We start from the raw sequence: 15,280 nt of genomic DNA, 5'->3' as shown, positions 1-15,280 counted from the left end.
TTCAGCATGTAGTTCTGCAAGCACAATCACCTGCTGTGTTTCCTTTCATTTGCACCAATTTAGTGCTGCAGAGTGATCAAACTTTTTTTTTAAAAGAAGCTATTTTTAGTTTCAGGCCCGGCTGCTGCGCGCAGAGGGGGAGCGTGCGTGGCTCGATGACCCCCATCAATCTGCCACGAGCCAGAGTGTGACAATAGCATTATCATACCAATACACCATTCAGCTTCAGCCAATCAGGGCGCTGCGCTTTCACTGCGCCGCACGAGCTGGAGAGTATAAAAGAGGGAGGCTGCGAGTTTGAAAGCACTCTGCTCCCTCTCCGGATTTACTCTCCGATCCAACTCTCTACAACGCTTCCTTTTTGGAATATCTTCATCTTCATCATGACTCTTGAGGAGGTTCTGATCCAGAAACCTACCGAGCGTGCTCAGTGCACCGGCAAAGCCCTGGAGGAGGTCCTGGTGTCCGCTAAAGACAACGACTCCCTCACCGTCGGTGTCTACGAGAGCGCAAAAGTAATGAATGTGTAAGTATGAGACTCAGCTGAAGAGAGACAGTTCACATACTCGGATACACTCTGGTACTTTTGGTTGTGTTTTGGATGAAATCTCACGAGCTTTTTCTCTTTATTGTTTCTCCACAGTGACCCGGACAGTGTGTCTTTCTGCGTCCTGGCCACGGATGAGGAGTTCGAGTGTGACATCGCTCTCCAGATCCACTTCACCCTCATCCAGTCCTTCTGCTTCGACAACGACATCAGCATCGTCAGAGTGAGCGACATGCAGCGTCTGGCTGAGATCGTTGGTGACAAGGCAGAGCAGCTTGAAGACGCTCACTGCGTCCTCATCACGGTATGTAGACCTCAGTTAAATCATGTTCTTTTATTGTTATCTTTCACATGTTTGTACGTGATGCTGTTTTCAAAGACGCAAAGACTAAACTCTCTCCCCTCTTCCTGCTTGAACAGAACCCAGCTGACGGGTCTTGGGAGGACCCTGCTCTGGAGAAGCTGCACCTGTTCTGTGAGGAGAGCCGCCGTCTGAACGACTGGGTCCCTGAGATCAGCCTCCCCGAGCGTTGATCTGGGCCTCGGCTCCTCTCTTGCTCAGATGCTGTGAAGCTTCTTATCTGGAAATACTCATCCTGATGAACAGGATGAACCTGTTTCTGCTCATCCCTGGATACTCCTGAGGAGGATTCCCGTCCAGGCAGCACGGCGCCGGCCCGAGGAGGGCCCCCGTGAACCGTCGCCTCTTGTCCCGTCCATGCCAAGATGACTCTCATTCTTTATGTGAACGAGGTCAGGTATGCCACAAGAGCGACACATCGACCCTCATTCTTTGTGCGGATGAGGTTTGGAGAGGAAGGAGAAGCGAGTTCTGCGTCCTGTGGTCCCACAGAGCAAATGTCGCACGTTGAAGCACGCGCAGCAGGAGAAGAAGCGGTGCTGAGGAAGAGGCCTTCTTAAAAAGGGACTTTTTAAAGATGTCCTCTTCGCTGAGCAACATGACAACAGTTGCAGTCAGCGAAAATGTTTCCCACTTTCCAGAATTGTCTTAATTCTCTAAAGGTTTCACTTTAGAAATTTAACAATGACAAAATATTCTTAAACAAAAAAAAAAAGAAAAAAAAATACTTTGAAAAGTCTTTTCTCTAAAGGTTTCACTTTAGAAAATGGCTCAATTAAGTTAATGTTAAAAAAATATGAGAAGTTGTAAAATGATCTTATAAACACTTCATTATGTAATGAAGAAATAAATGTTAAAGAAATGAAGATTTGACTGAAGATATTCTGATCCTGTTGGAAACAAACTCATTTATAAGTTTGACAGACATTAGAAATTGTAAGTGGAAAATGTTCAATAAAAGACTAAAGATGATATTTCTGGTGTTATGTCTTTTCACTTTCTCTACAAACCTGGCTTTTATGATTTACAAGAGTGGGTGTGTTGTGTGTGTTTGCGTGGAGGAGGTGGTGAGGGTGAGGGTGGGGGGATGAGGCCTGATGGTTATGAAACTAACAAAAGTTTACAACTCAGCAAAATTTGCATGGAAGGCGCTAAGGCCTGTCATCTGCTCACTGTTGTCCCCGTAGTAAAAAAAAAAAAACTGCGGTCCCTCCCCCTGCAGACCTCATCTGCATGTGTATGGCGCAGCGCACAATAGCGGAGCTCCGGGCCTGTCAGCTCCAGCGGTCCGCACAGAGCGCCTATTGTCTGGCCTGCAGATGTCTCTGCAGCCACGCCGCGCCATCTGCCGCTTCCTGCAGGTGGGGGTCGGGCAGGGCAGGGGCTGGGAGGAGCCGGGGGTTAGTCAGTTTCCATTGGGGGCAGTCGCTTTGGGTCTGACTGGTTTGGGCCGGTTGTGGAGACGCGAGGGGGTCCTGAGTATCATCTGGTGTCCTGCCAGCTGCTGTCCGGACTATTATTTACTAGCAGGCACTTAGTGAAACTTTGGTAAACAGGCAACAAAGACGCCAGATCAGCTCTGTTTGGGTTCAGCAGCAGCAGCAGCAGCAGCAGCAGCAGCAGCAGCAGCAGCAGCAGCAGCACCTGCTCTGCATCTCAACAATGAAATCTGCCTGACGCATCAGTTCCTTTAATCACTTTATTTCTTTTTTCATAAACAATAAGAGACAGAAATGGTTTAAGTGGGTGTAAGCTTTAAGAAACTTTAACATTTGTTATTTGAATATTTCCTGAAAGTCCTCTGTGCGCTCAAAAGGAAAGGCCAAAATCATGTGCACAAATATCATATTTTACATGTAAGACTTAATGCATTAGGGAAAACCTGTTAAGGGCAATTCTCATTATTTTATTTTCCAACATTTTACAGAATAAAATTCTCAACATAAGGGATGGGACCCCCACTGGGACCCAGGAAGATTAAAAATATAAGAAATAAACTTATTTACATCTTCAGACCTGAGTCTTCAGTTGGACTGCTGACAACTCATGTCCACACTCAGACACTAAGGCCATAAACTACACTGAGCAGCACTGCTTCCCTTCAAGTAATCACTGGATCAAATGATTAATCAATTAAGCAGACAGTCATGATCAGCAGATTCATTGCTATAGATACTGTATATTGCAGGATGGTTTTACAGGATGAATCTAAATTCACTGTTCCTGCAAGGAGCAACAACTATCACTGTTGTTTCATTTCATTAGGCACTTTCACTCACAGGTTAGGCTATGACAAAATGCTGCATTGGAAGGAGTAAAATACATTTATCAAAAAGTATTTGTCTGTAAAAACTACACAAAGTAAAATAAAAAAAATCACTAATGCTACTGGTTCTGTTGGTATAAAAGCCTGTATAAAAACTGTGCTGAAGCTTCTCTCTTATGAAAGCACACAGAACTTGGAGGTGTGTCGGAGGCCCCTGTAGGCCCGGAGCCCCTCCCTCTTGGGATCCCTCACCATGCCTCGGACCACAGGGGGGCAGTCGCAGCCCCTTCTCTTCTGGGCTTGGTGCAGCAGGATTCGATAAACCCCGGTGAAGGGGTTGCGGCTGTCTTTGGGCTGATTGTTTCGTAAGTGCTCCGTGGTAAAGCCGAGCTCCTCCAGCGAGCCCCTGACCTCCTCCACCATCTCTTCCAGGTCCCCGTACTCCGAGTCCAGCAGGTTCTGCAGAGGGCTCACTGGTTCGGTAGGCAGCAACGACCAGGGAAACTCCACAGGTAAGAGCCAATCGCAGCCCATCATCTGGTCGACAGCGTAGCGCTCGGCCGCGACTGTCTTCAAAATGCCCTTGATGAGCTTCTGGCAGGGCCCGGGCACCCAGGGAGGGACGGCGTAGGCGCCTTCGATGATGCAGCGCCGCAGCTTGCCCATGGTGTCAGCACGGAACGGCATGGTGCCGGTCACCATGAAGAAAAGCAGGACGCCCATGGCCCACACGTCCACCGGGGGCCCCAGGTAGCACTCGTCCCTGAAGAGCTCCGGGGCCGCGTAGGGTGGAGAGCCGCAGAAGGTGTCGAGGGCATTGTTGCGGTTTGAGACCTGCGTGCTGAAGCCAAAGTCAGCCACCTTCACACAGCCACCGCTGGTGAACAGAACGTTCTCCGCCTTCAGGTCCCGGTGGATGATGTTGATGTTGTGCTGCAGAACGAAGCACTTGTTTAGTTTGAAACTGGTACATATCCAACAGGTCTGAGATTGTAGATGATCTGTGGCCGTTGTTTTTGCTATAACTCAGACTGTAAATGAACAGTCTTTCTATTCTTCTCAGGACTTCACTGCTGTATAATCGTGACATATTAGAATTATAATGAGTCAATGTAAATGAAACAATGTAATCCAAACAACTTGGAAGTGAAAGCAAATGAAAAAAGGTTGTCGTGATTGGACATTGCTTTGTAAACCTGCATGCGAGCTCTGCAGTAACAATTGTAGGTCAAAGAAGTTTAAAAGCCATCTTTGTTTTCACAAAGGAATGCTTTAGATAACTGGCTCAAATCTGTACCACTTCAAAACCTTGAAAGCTTCCCATGTTGTTCGCTGCACATGGACAGAGATCCTGTGATCGATGAAGCCTCATCATAAAAATAAGACCAATCTGTCAGCTGCTAGTTTCCCAGAGCTTCCTGTGGTGGTGCTGATCTAAGCTAAACATGTAGGAGGTCAAGAAACTGCTGGTAAGACGGCAGAAAGGCCTTAATGCTGGAGAATCACTTTAAGGGACAGAGACCACGTCAAAGAGGAACGACCTGACCCAAACATATTCCTGTGGGAATCAACTCTTCAAGACAATAGCACTGCAGTGGCTCAGTTCTATTTAAGTTTCCCAGTAGAAAAAAAAGTGAGTGAGTGAGCATGCACAATACCAGGACCCTGAAAACCTGCACACTGAAATGGAATTAATCCATAATTAACATTATTATTACACCTATTGTCCTGCTATGACATGTCCGCTGTGAAAAAGGTCTATTGCCTGCCACTGGTCCTTGACACTGTGTGTGAGGTTCTGCTCTAATGGATGTTGACAAGATCTCCGACTACACGTGGGCATTACCTTAAAGGGACCCGTGCATCTGTGGCTTTGCTGTTTACTGATGCAGGTGTGCAAAACCGTTTTTCATCTGATTTAAATAAACTTCTTGCCACAGAGTGCCAACCCACTCATATCATCATTAGGTCACATAATAAGGATGCACCAGTCTTTATAAGCATGATGGCAAATCTACATATCAGTATCTGGCCAAACATCGTGGGTTCCATTATCAAACGTTATTCACCTTGATTTTGATGCCGTTTTTATTGGATTTAAACAAACGTTTCTAAAGATCAAATCAAACTGAACTCTTAATGGTAGTATATTACACTATGTTCTATGATTAATCATGTTGAAACTATAGCAATTAATTAGAGTCATGGACAACATAAATTAATAGAGAAAGTAATCAGCAGAGTACTTGATGAAAATAATAGAATAATTATAATTACATTTGTTTTTAGTTTGTGTGAAAATGTAAATGTGTTCTTAGTGCTTTCAAATCATTTTGTTCTTCCTCATTTTTGTAGCGGTCTTACTAAGATGTTTTCTTTTTATCTTACTAAAATGAAAAGTTGTTGCTTTTTTAATTAGTTGTGGTTTAGAAATGTGTGATGTTAATGATTACTAAGGGTAAATAAATACAACTGCATGACGTAAAAAACAAACTAAAATGAGTCACTGACCATGTATTTGATGGCAGAGAGGATCTGGGCGAAGGTGATCTTGCTGTTGTTGTCAGAAAACTTTCCCTCGTTGCAGATCCTGTTGTGCAGGTCTCCTCCGCCTGCGTACTCCAGCACCAGGTAAAGGCGGCTCGGTGTCTCCACCACCTCGTACAGACGCACCACGTTGGGGTGCTGCAGGGTCTCCATGCTGCTGATCTCCCTGGAGAGCAGACGCTGGGCCTGGATGTCCAGCCTCATCTTATCCAGGATCTTCAGGGCCACTTTGTCTACGAGGGGGACAGATGATTGGTTAACAGCGGGTAAAGTGGGAACACAAACTTCAACTTCAACGACAGTGTTTGGAATTAATTAATCTTTTCCAAACATAAGCTGGTTCAAGTTTCTTAAACATGAAGATTTTTAATACTTTCACTTTACGGTTAACTGAATACTACTCTGTGTTTGGATTGTTGGACTGTCAGAGTAAGTAGTTTTAAACCGTCACTTCCAGCCTTCCTTAATCATTTTTAATTAAAGTCATTTATCAAGCAAGAATGAAAAACTGTCTCTGGTTCCATCTTCTTAAATGTGAGGATTTGCTACTTTTTTTACATAATATTTGGACTGTTGTTCAGACTTGAGGAAGATATCTGTTGGACATTTTTCAGCATTTGATCAACAGATTAACTCAATGAAAAAAAGTTGTTACATTTTACAGATTATTCATTTAAAAATACAAGTTGTAGATTAACTAATAATGAAAAGAGTAGTTTGCTCCCTGACCCACAACCTCATGTCAGGTTAAGGCCATTTTGTTGTTTGTAAAACTTCAGATTTTGGTTTTTGAGTCTGCGTGTGGTTATTTTTAAATGTACTTTATTCAGAAATGTTTTTCTTTTTTCTCTGCATCTGTGTGTCAAGTAGATCCACATTAGCCAGAAATAGAGACAGAGAGTAGGCAACGTGTGCATTAGCCTGGAGAGCCATCGGCCAGTAATGAATGAAATAAAGCAAAAATACAACTTCAGGTCTTGGGTCAGGTTGGCTCACAACTGCTGTTCTGGTGGGTTCTAACTGAGGCAGGTACAGGCTGGGTTTGGGTTTCAGTTCCAGGCGCATGTAGAACACCAAAAAAAAGACCTTATTTTCTTTTGCTGTTCATTCTTGTTCTTAAGCTTTTCTCAGAGTGTTCTGGGTTTCTCTGAAGGAAATTACTAAACAGTCATTTTACAAAGCCAAGTTTTATGAAGGAAAAGGTCACAGGCAAAAGTTAAGGGTTGAAATGGAAAAGGTGGAATTGGCCGCCTTTGGAGGTAGAGTGGGTCGTCCACTAATCGGAAGGTTGGTGGTTTGATTCCCAGCTCCTCCAGTCGGCATTTCAAAGTATCCTTGAGCAAGATACTGAACCCTGATGTTTCATCGGTGTGTGAACGGGTGAATGTGGCTTCCACTGGTCCATAAGACTAGAGAAGCTCTATAAAATAGCAGTCCATTTACCAAAAGGGGCTCCTCAAGGTGTGAGCGACAGATGGTCCAAACAGTAGCATATGAAAGTGTAGCACACACATCTGCACATGTACCTTTAGTCAGAGCGTGGAAAGCCAGTTTGACCCTGGAGAAGGTCCCATAACCGATCTCCCCACGGACCTTGTAGAAGCCCACCCTGCGACCTACGATCAGCTCCTTGATGGTCTTCTCGTCCTTGCACATGTCAGTGGTGAGCTTCTGCAGGGGGGTGAGGCGCAGCGTGGTCTCGGCCTCATCATCCTCGGGGCCGGCTTCAGAGCTGTCCGTCAAGCTGTAAAGGCTGTGGTGGAGCCTGGTGCTTGTGACCTGGTACTGGCCTCCAGGCATTTCTCTAGCGGGTCAGAGATAGGGTCATCTTCAAAAACATGACAGTGGGATTGAGTCGTTACCAGCTGCTAGTTTGTACACGGAGCTGAACCACATAAACAGGAAATACTTTACAGTAAACTCAGGAAATACATTTGTACACATTTTACAATAAATTTACTGGAGATCAGAAACATACAACCCTGACATGACTGCAATAACACAGGAGAAATCTGACAAAATATAAATAGGATGTAGAAAACAAGATTGTCATCTCCTTACCAAGTTTCAAAAGTGGTGCTCTGCATCAAAACACAGCCATGGAGTCCATTGCAAGCAAAAAAATTAAGAAAGAAAAGTACTTCTTTTGGCCCAATATCACCAAGAAAAATTAATTTTCTTCACACATGCTGAAGTCTGACTCAGTTTGTGTCACAACATCTCAAAAAGTCTCAGTCCACTGAGCAGAACGCTGCCACCCCTCTCTTCTCTCTCTAACAGACTGCTGTACACTGGTGGCCAGAGACACAGGAGGGGAAGGGGCATGTGCGTTTGAGCCATCACTGAAATGGACAGTCAGTCCGGCCTTCCCTGGCCACACCCCTCAGCCTTCACCTCTCCCTGTTTACAGCCTTTCCTCCTCAATGAAGGATGAAGGATTAACGTGGTGTCATGAACTCTAATCCTGTTTTAACTTAGGTCTACCCCAATCCCTTCAAGTGGTTAACAACAGTTCGTGGTGGCAAAAATAAGGCCAAAAACATGCAACACATGACGGACATGTGCATGTATTGGTATCTACAGTGCGCCTGTATGTGACCAGGATGCACTGGGTTGCAGGTTGAGGAGAAGACACCTGTGTGAGAGAAACGGTTGTGCTGTGCAGCCAAGGTTGAACTGACTGGCCTCCGTGAAGATGAAATGTTATGCAAGAGTATTACCCAATGTTCCTACAGAGATTAGCTCCCTGTCCCCCTTAGACTGTGGCTGAACAGAACAGATAAAGAGATTACAAAGCATGAGGTCAATGCTGCACCAGGCGGAGCATCTTCATTCAGGTGTGTCGTCCCTGTGAGCAGCAGTCGAGGGACAACAAGGAGACGCTGGGATCGAAAGACATCAAGACATTACAGAGCACAAGTGAACTTACTTTCTTTTACGTAATGCAGAAGCAGCTTGTGTTGCAGCCTGATTGATACATCGGCATGACTGCTACTTACAGATCATTTTATCATATCACAGACAGAACTGAAATGTTTGTTTCTGACTAATCAACCAATTGTTTCAGCTTCAGTCTTTAATTTTCCAAATTTAAGGAATAATTAAACGTATATAGAGCCAAGCTAGCCTTTCCCACCTGTTTCCAGTCTATATGCTAAGCTAAGCTAACCAACTGCTGACTATAGCTTAATTTTCAGCATACAACAGACACGAGAGTGCCATTAACCCTTTTCATCCAACTCTGGAAACAGAGCGAGTAAGTGCAATTACTAAAATGTCAAATATGAATATTATAATGTTTTGACTCAGATATCAATACATGCGTCCAAAATCAAGAATCAGTTGGGTTCTTGTGTGTAAGATTGTATGTAAACATAAACATATGCTAACATCCTAAATACTCCATCGATAAACTGGAAGTACTTCTGTCCAGAAAGACTATGTTAAATGCAGATACAAACAAATTCTTATTATTACTCAGTTTTATGTTCTTGTTATTATGTTGTTATTACAAGATTTATGCTACTGAGGAAAGCAGATCACTGCAGACCCCTGCTTTCTTAAACATAAACAACAGGAAGTTGTTGAACAGAAGTTACAGGAAGCGGACTTCAAGATGTCAAGATTAATAGAAAGAGTTTGACTTAAAGGAACCTGAAAAAAAACAGGAAAATGACTCAGAGTTAAATTATTTCTTATTTCTTTGAATGAAAGGAGATAAACGAGGCTAACTCCTTGAATGGGACTGGCCTTCCAGCTATCTATTGCTTCTTCAATGTTGACACCTCCACCTCCCTCCTCCCGCACCCTGCAGACGTCTGATTGGATTAAAGCCTTAGACAGGAATATGTCCTGTGTTTAAATGTACTCTCTGCACATTGGTCACCTGCGAGCAGGGCAGTGAAACTGCAAATCTGGTCAGGTGTGACAGAGCAAAACAGGTGGTAGAGTAGTAGTAGTAGTCGACAACTCAGGAATTTTGCTTTGAAATGAGACTGAAATACAAATCCATACATTTTAAAACCCTCTAGTTACTGCTGCCCCCTGAGAGTCAGGAGCCTCATGCACCTGCAGAGCTGACAGGTCAACAGCTCATTAGCATCATTAGCCTCGAAACAACCTAGATCTTCCTCCTCTTCAGGCGGTTGTCATTGAGGCCGCCGGCACGCTGGTTCTCTTCCAGCTCTTTGATTCTCTGACGCAGAGCCACAATCTCCTTGTTCTTCTCCTCCTGGAAGAACTGCAGCTTCTGAGGAAACACACGCACAGTTAATACACACACACACACACACACACACACACACACACATTAGAAAGAGGCAATATAAACAAGACATGCAACACGTTTCTCAGAACAACAGAGTTGGACTGACAATGACGACCTATAAAAATGCCACCCACTGATTTTAAACATGTTATTCAGTGATTCTCGTGAATGACGGCAGCCGGTAAATGATTTTCTGTATGCACAGACTATTTGAGTGTGATGTGCTTTCTATTTAGTAATTGCTAATCAAATTTCTTCTACAGCTGAAACAAATTGTTTTCATTATTGTTTATGACTTCTGAAATAGCTTTGTGTCTAAAATAGCAAATTATGAAAAATACACATCACAGTTTCCAAGAACCCAAAGATGATGTTTTGAAATTGTTATTCAATTCACAATGTTTATAATAGATATATCTGTACATGTCTGAAGGCCTGTTTGGGCTATTTTGTTTACACTTTTCTCTTCCAGACAAAAGAAAAAGCTGAGGGAGAGAGCATGCTGGGAAGTAGTCTGATATTACTAAATTATGAAGGGACTAACAGGACAAAACATGCAGTCATTCGTAATGGAAGTTTGGTCTCCTCTCAGCGGAAGTTTGCATCCAAAGGACTCAAACTTTCAAACACAAAACCTGTTGCAGTTACACTCAAGATTTTGTCATCACTCCTGCAGAAACTGGAACTTATGAAATATGTTTCTGACCAGAGTTACAGATTAGTTACCACTTGAATCTGTTTTGTGCGTGTGAATAAAGCCCTGTAATGAAAAACAGAGGGAGGACATTGAAGGTTCTGTGTGGGCTGCTCACCCTCTTGAAGACACTCTGAGGGAGAAGGTTGGAGCCATGTTGTTGCTGCTGCTGCTGCTGCTGCTGTTGACTCCACTGAGCTGTATTCTGAACTCTGGCTAACTTCGCACCAAACTGCCAAAACATACAGAGCAAAGGACTAATAAACTTAGTAAAGCTGAAACCGGCCACTCAAGACCAAAGCAGAGTTGGGTTCATCATGAAATCATTCCTCAGGACTTCTCCTAATTTCACAGAGCATTTCTAATAATACTTAAGGCTGCTGTGGATCAGTCATGTTGTCCATACTAGATCTGAATCTAGATGTGAACCTCCTGCAGACAAACTCTTGGCCTCTTCAATTCTGCAGATTATCTGACAAGTTATTGTATTTCATATATTATGAAGATGAAAAAAACAATTACAGACTCAGACTTTACTTGTTAATCTTTAAAAACTCTTGTGCTTTAGTAAAGGATTAAATAAAGAATTCTTCAGTTCAACATTGTGAGGTTTTTAACACAAGGAAACAAAACAAGCATTTTAGTGTTTTTACACATGAACATGTATTTCAGAATCATGTAGACTGTAATCATCAGTAACGCCTGGAGAAGGGTCCTGAGTTGACTGCATTACAGTAAAGTGAAGTAGAGTGTGGCTTTTCATTTACCTCCATTTGTAACTTGAGGAGCTCGCTCTGCCTCTCCCTCTCTTGATCCTTCAGCCTCTTCTTCATCTCCTCCAGATCCATATCCTTTTCCTCCAGTAGCTTCTTTGCTTCTGCATCTTTGGCTTCCACTGTCAGGAAATAAAACAAGCCGAATACAGGTTCATCTTTAACATACTTGCTTTGTTTGTCTCTATTTTTTGGCTTAATTATTTTCTGTTCTGCTGCTCTGCTCTGATGTTTCACTGAAAAGCAGACGTCCAATTAACAGCTGAGTTTTGCATCATAGAAAACAAAAAAATAAACGGAACATGGAGGGAGTCGGCAAGTTTTGTTTTTAAACTACAATCATATAATTTGTTAACAAGTGCATGTGTAGCTGCAAGATTTTGATATCATATACGTCTGAAGTTGGACCGGGACCACTGAGTCAGTGTACTGAGTGAGTTGTGAGGCCTTACACTGACTGAAACCCTTCCTGTGAGCCTGCTCCACCTCTCTCCTGCACTGCTGCCTCACAGCCTCTAGCTCCCTCTTGTGTCTGTCTTCTTCTGTTTTCATTTCACCGACCAGCCGCTGAAGCTCAGCCTCTCCGTCCTGTCGACAACACACAAGCCACACACCACGACACTCACCGATGCTGGCTCTGGGCAAATATTTCACATTGCTACCTACTTTAAAATAAAATATTGGTAAGAAGGCAAACAAAGACGGTCAATTGATCATTCTGATTTCAAATTAATCTGTAACTTAGTAGGTGTTCATTTGAAACCAGAAAAAAAGTGCTTACATCTACAGTTTTGTCGTCAATGTCCAAAACAAATATATATGTCAGTGCTGTTTATTAACTTACATTTATATTGACTAAGCAAATTACACATTACAATGTAATCTGTCTTCAGAAACTGAGATTTAGAGATGTGGCAAAACCAAATGAAACCAGATAAAAATAAAGAAATAAATAAAAAAGCAAGCAAAAGTGCCTTAACCTTGAGTGATGATCAGCTGGACTAAACTTCCATGATTTTTAAAAAAAATAAACAATGTCACATGCAAATAAAAATAAATGTTTTATAAATTTTTTTTTTTTTCCTTTTTCCAAAACCAGAGCAAAGGACGTAGTAGGCGGTAGGTTTATGCCATGAGAAGTAACTGCACAGCTTTCTGTCTGCCCCAAAAGCCTCCACCACTCAGGAGATTAGGGCAGCCTGTGTGTGGCCTCGGAGGTGAAACCATGTCAAATAATACTGAGTGCATGGTAATAAGGATGAACGTATCAATATTTAAGTGAATAAATCAAACAGAGATTATCCCCAATTACACTCTTGTATACAGTCTACAATAGATAAATATCTCAGAACATAATAAACATTTCTATCATGCCATATAAGCAACACTACCTTGTTCCCAGAACAGCTATGGAAATATAAAACGCACAATTTTCAATTATAAGTCTTGATTCACGGAATCACATGGAAGACATTTTGACATGTCGCAGCAGGAACTGAAGAGGTGTAAATAATAAAATGAATGATGGTTAAATCCTGTTTAGCTGCTTCAGGTTCATGACATTGATGTATACTGTGCATGTTGGCTCACTGCCATGATTTACTGGAACACTTGACATGACTGGAGCCATTGTTAACTCTATTAGTAAAATGTCTGCTGTGAAAAAGGTCTGTTTTGTCCCCTGCTTCAGTCCTTACCTCTGCTGATCTCTCGTTCTGTCGTTTCATGTGCGCCATATTGTTCTTCAGTCTCTCGTTCTCCACTGCAACAGCAACATAATTACGTATATCTAGTAACAGAAGACTCTTTATTCATTGTAGACCTTATTCTTTTGCAACATTAGCTTCACTGGGGTGAGCACTTAAGAAACACGTCAAACATATTGTTTCTTCTTGACAAAAACTATTGAGAGTATTTTAAATGACCTGGAATTCTATTATTGTTTTTTTTTTATATGCATGTTCAGTGTGTCATTACAGTTACCTCTGAGGTTGCACTGCTCCTGTAGAGTCTGCTGCAGTCTGCTGACTGTGATGAGAAGGCTGTCTCTCTCTGCAACAGGTTGATCAATAGAATTAGCATGTTCTCATGGATGGTTTGCTAGTTTTTAAACACCATACAGATGTATAAGATCCTGTATAAAACAACTAGATGAGAGAGAGGAAGTTTATACAACCATTTAAATGAATTTTGTAATGTATTGCTTAATTTTCTATGGTTTAAAACTTCTTTAAGAACTACATGACACTACAACTCACCCTTCCAGTGACAGTAAAATCTGTCTGAGCTATGAAGTTCATCTGTCTGAATGTTGACTTTCATGACAATGTATTAGAAATTATATTCCATAGTGTTTCTCTTGTTATTACAAACGTTCTTAAACATTTGTGCTGCAATTCCTTGCTCTGCTTTGACTGAACTGAAAGAGGACAGTCAGGACTGTCGTTGGCAATATCACCAGCAGAGGGAGACAAACATCAAGTCAGGCTTCACGGGGCTCTTACATCTTGGAAAGCAAACAAAAGTAAAACAAGTGTTAAACCCCAAAGCTTTTACATGTAAAGTCAAGAAACTCACCCTCAATCAGACTTTTCTCCTTGGTCAGATAGAATTTAATGAGTCTATTGGCATCCTCCAGCATGATCTCCAACAGGTTGTTTTTGCCATTAACCGCTGTAATTTCCTGTTGGATAAATATAAAGATGAATACAAATACTCTAAACTTCAATATAAAACTCTAAACTTCACATACCACAGTTTTAGTTCAGTGTCTGTTAGGTTCCCATTGTATTCCAATTATTGTTTTAATGCTTTTTGTTGTATATCTTTGTTTTGTTGTATGTGTCTTGGCTGTTGCGATAATACAATTTCTATCTATCTATCTATCTATCTATCTATCTATCTATCTATCTATCTATCACACACGGGACGTTTTCTCTTAAATTTTGTTCACAAAATGTGTTTAAATCTGTGTTAGTGAGCATTTCTCCTTTGCCAACTTAATCCATCCACGTGAAATACAGAAAAACAGCAAAACTAGGCAAGTTGAAAAGTTAAAGTAAAAGTAGTAGGCTAGAAGTAAAGGTAGGCTGTGTTATCTTCTTTGAAGTTGTCAGATTATGATTGAGGTTACCAAACACTCCTTACGGCAACCTGTAATTATCTTTGAGAGAAGACCTAACGTTAAATTATGTTTCTCCTCCTCATACTTTCCACTCACTAATCTACTGAAGTGACACCTACTGAAAAACAACAAGGCAATTACATCAAATGGCACAGATCATATTTATCCATTAATAAGCTAGCTACCTTACCTTTTCCAGTTCAGCAAACTCCTCCATAAACTGGTCAAGATTAACACAGTTTAACTTGGTCATGGTGTCAGTCCTGGAAAAGAGCAAATTACTGTCGCAAAGAGTAAATTAATTGTCGTATTACTGACTCTGTTTGATTCAAAAAGCGACACTGACGTTAAGCTAGCTAAATAAAAATCGTCTTTAGCTGCTAGCTAAGAAGTTACGCCGTTGAAGTTAGCTTTACGAGCTCGTGAACACCATTGCTCATACCTAGGGCTCGTGAACACCATTGCTCATACCTAGGGCTCGTGAACACCATTGCTCATACCTAGGGCTCGTGAACAGACCAATTATTAATTGATTTCAATAAGAGCAGAGGTTGGAAATGTTAGGTTACACTTAAATACTGAGCCAATCTAATAAATATATTAAGCAAGTACAATTTTTAGGTAGTAGTATTTACTTTTGTTGTACCTAATGCTTTTACTCAACAATTCAGAGCAATGAAGTGAAAATAGTAATTACAAAA

At 41.9% G+C, this 15,280-nt stretch overlaps 3 protein-coding genes across 4 annotated transcripts; 1 reads left to right on the top strand and 2 right to left on the bottom strand.

The window, feature by feature from the left end:
• The first annotated feature begins 329 nt into the window (after nt 1-329).
• On the top strand, nt 330-1,880 carry gadd45gb.1 (growth arrest and DNA-damage-inducible, gamma b, tandem duplicate 1). Its single transcript, XM_023425594.2, has 3 exons — nt 330-526; nt 644-851; nt 968-1,880. Exons 1-3 carry the CDS (start codon nt 384-386, stop codon nt 1,079-1,081), a joined length of 465 nt encoding a protein of 154 aa, XP_023281362.1. The 5' UTR covers nt 330-383; the 3' UTR covers nt 1,082-1,880.
• Nucleotides 1,881-2,593: 713 nt separating this feature from the next.
• Nucleotides 2,594-9,834, bottom strand: nim1kb (NIM1 serine/threonine protein kinase). Of its 2 annotated transcripts, none has more exons than XM_023425613.2 (4): nt 7,783-9,834; nt 7,248-7,549; nt 5,686-5,954; nt 2,594-4,107 (listed from the first exon to the last, which is right to left on the bottom strand). In XM_023425613.2, the coding sequence occupies exons 2-4, from the start codon at nt 7,519-7,521 to the stop codon at nt 3,349-3,351; spliced, it is 1,302 nt and encodes a 433-aa protein (XP_023281381.1). In that variant the 5' UTR covers nt 7,522-7,549; nt 7,783-9,834; the 3' UTR covers nt 2,594-3,348. The 2 variants fall into 2 exon arrangements, with proteins under 2 accessions (XP_023281381.1, XP_023281380.1); XM_023425612.2 differs by having other exon boundaries at nt 7,248-7,525.
• On the bottom strand, nt 9,186-15,019 carry ccdc152 (coiled-coil domain containing 152). The gene is made up of 8 exons (XM_023425614.2): nt 14,770-15,019; nt 14,033-14,138; nt 13,439-13,507; nt 13,153-13,217; nt 11,908-12,043; nt 11,450-11,577; nt 10,801-10,914; nt 9,186-9,970 (listed from the first exon to the last, which is right to left on the bottom strand). Exons 1-8 carry the CDS (start codon nt 14,830-14,832, stop codon nt 9,842-9,844), a joined length of 810 nt encoding a protein of 269 aa, XP_023281382.1. The 5' UTR covers nt 14,833-15,019; the 3' UTR covers nt 9,186-9,841.
• Between the last annotated feature and the right edge of the window lie 261 nt (nt 15,020-15,280).

The sequence above is a fragment of the Seriola lalandi genome, unplaced genomic scaffold (assembly GCF_002814215.2).
Source record: "Seriola lalandi dorsalis isolate HSWRI2012SDOR001 ecotype SW California unplaced genomic scaffold, Sedor1 jcf7180002054791, whole genome shotgun sequence".
In the NCBI taxonomy this organism is placed as follows: domain Eukaryota; kingdom Metazoa; phylum Chordata; class Actinopteri; order Carangiformes; family Carangidae; genus Seriola; species Seriola lalandi.
Note: the sequence above shows the minus strand (reverse complement) of the source record. Positions and strands in the feature narration are given on the sequence as shown.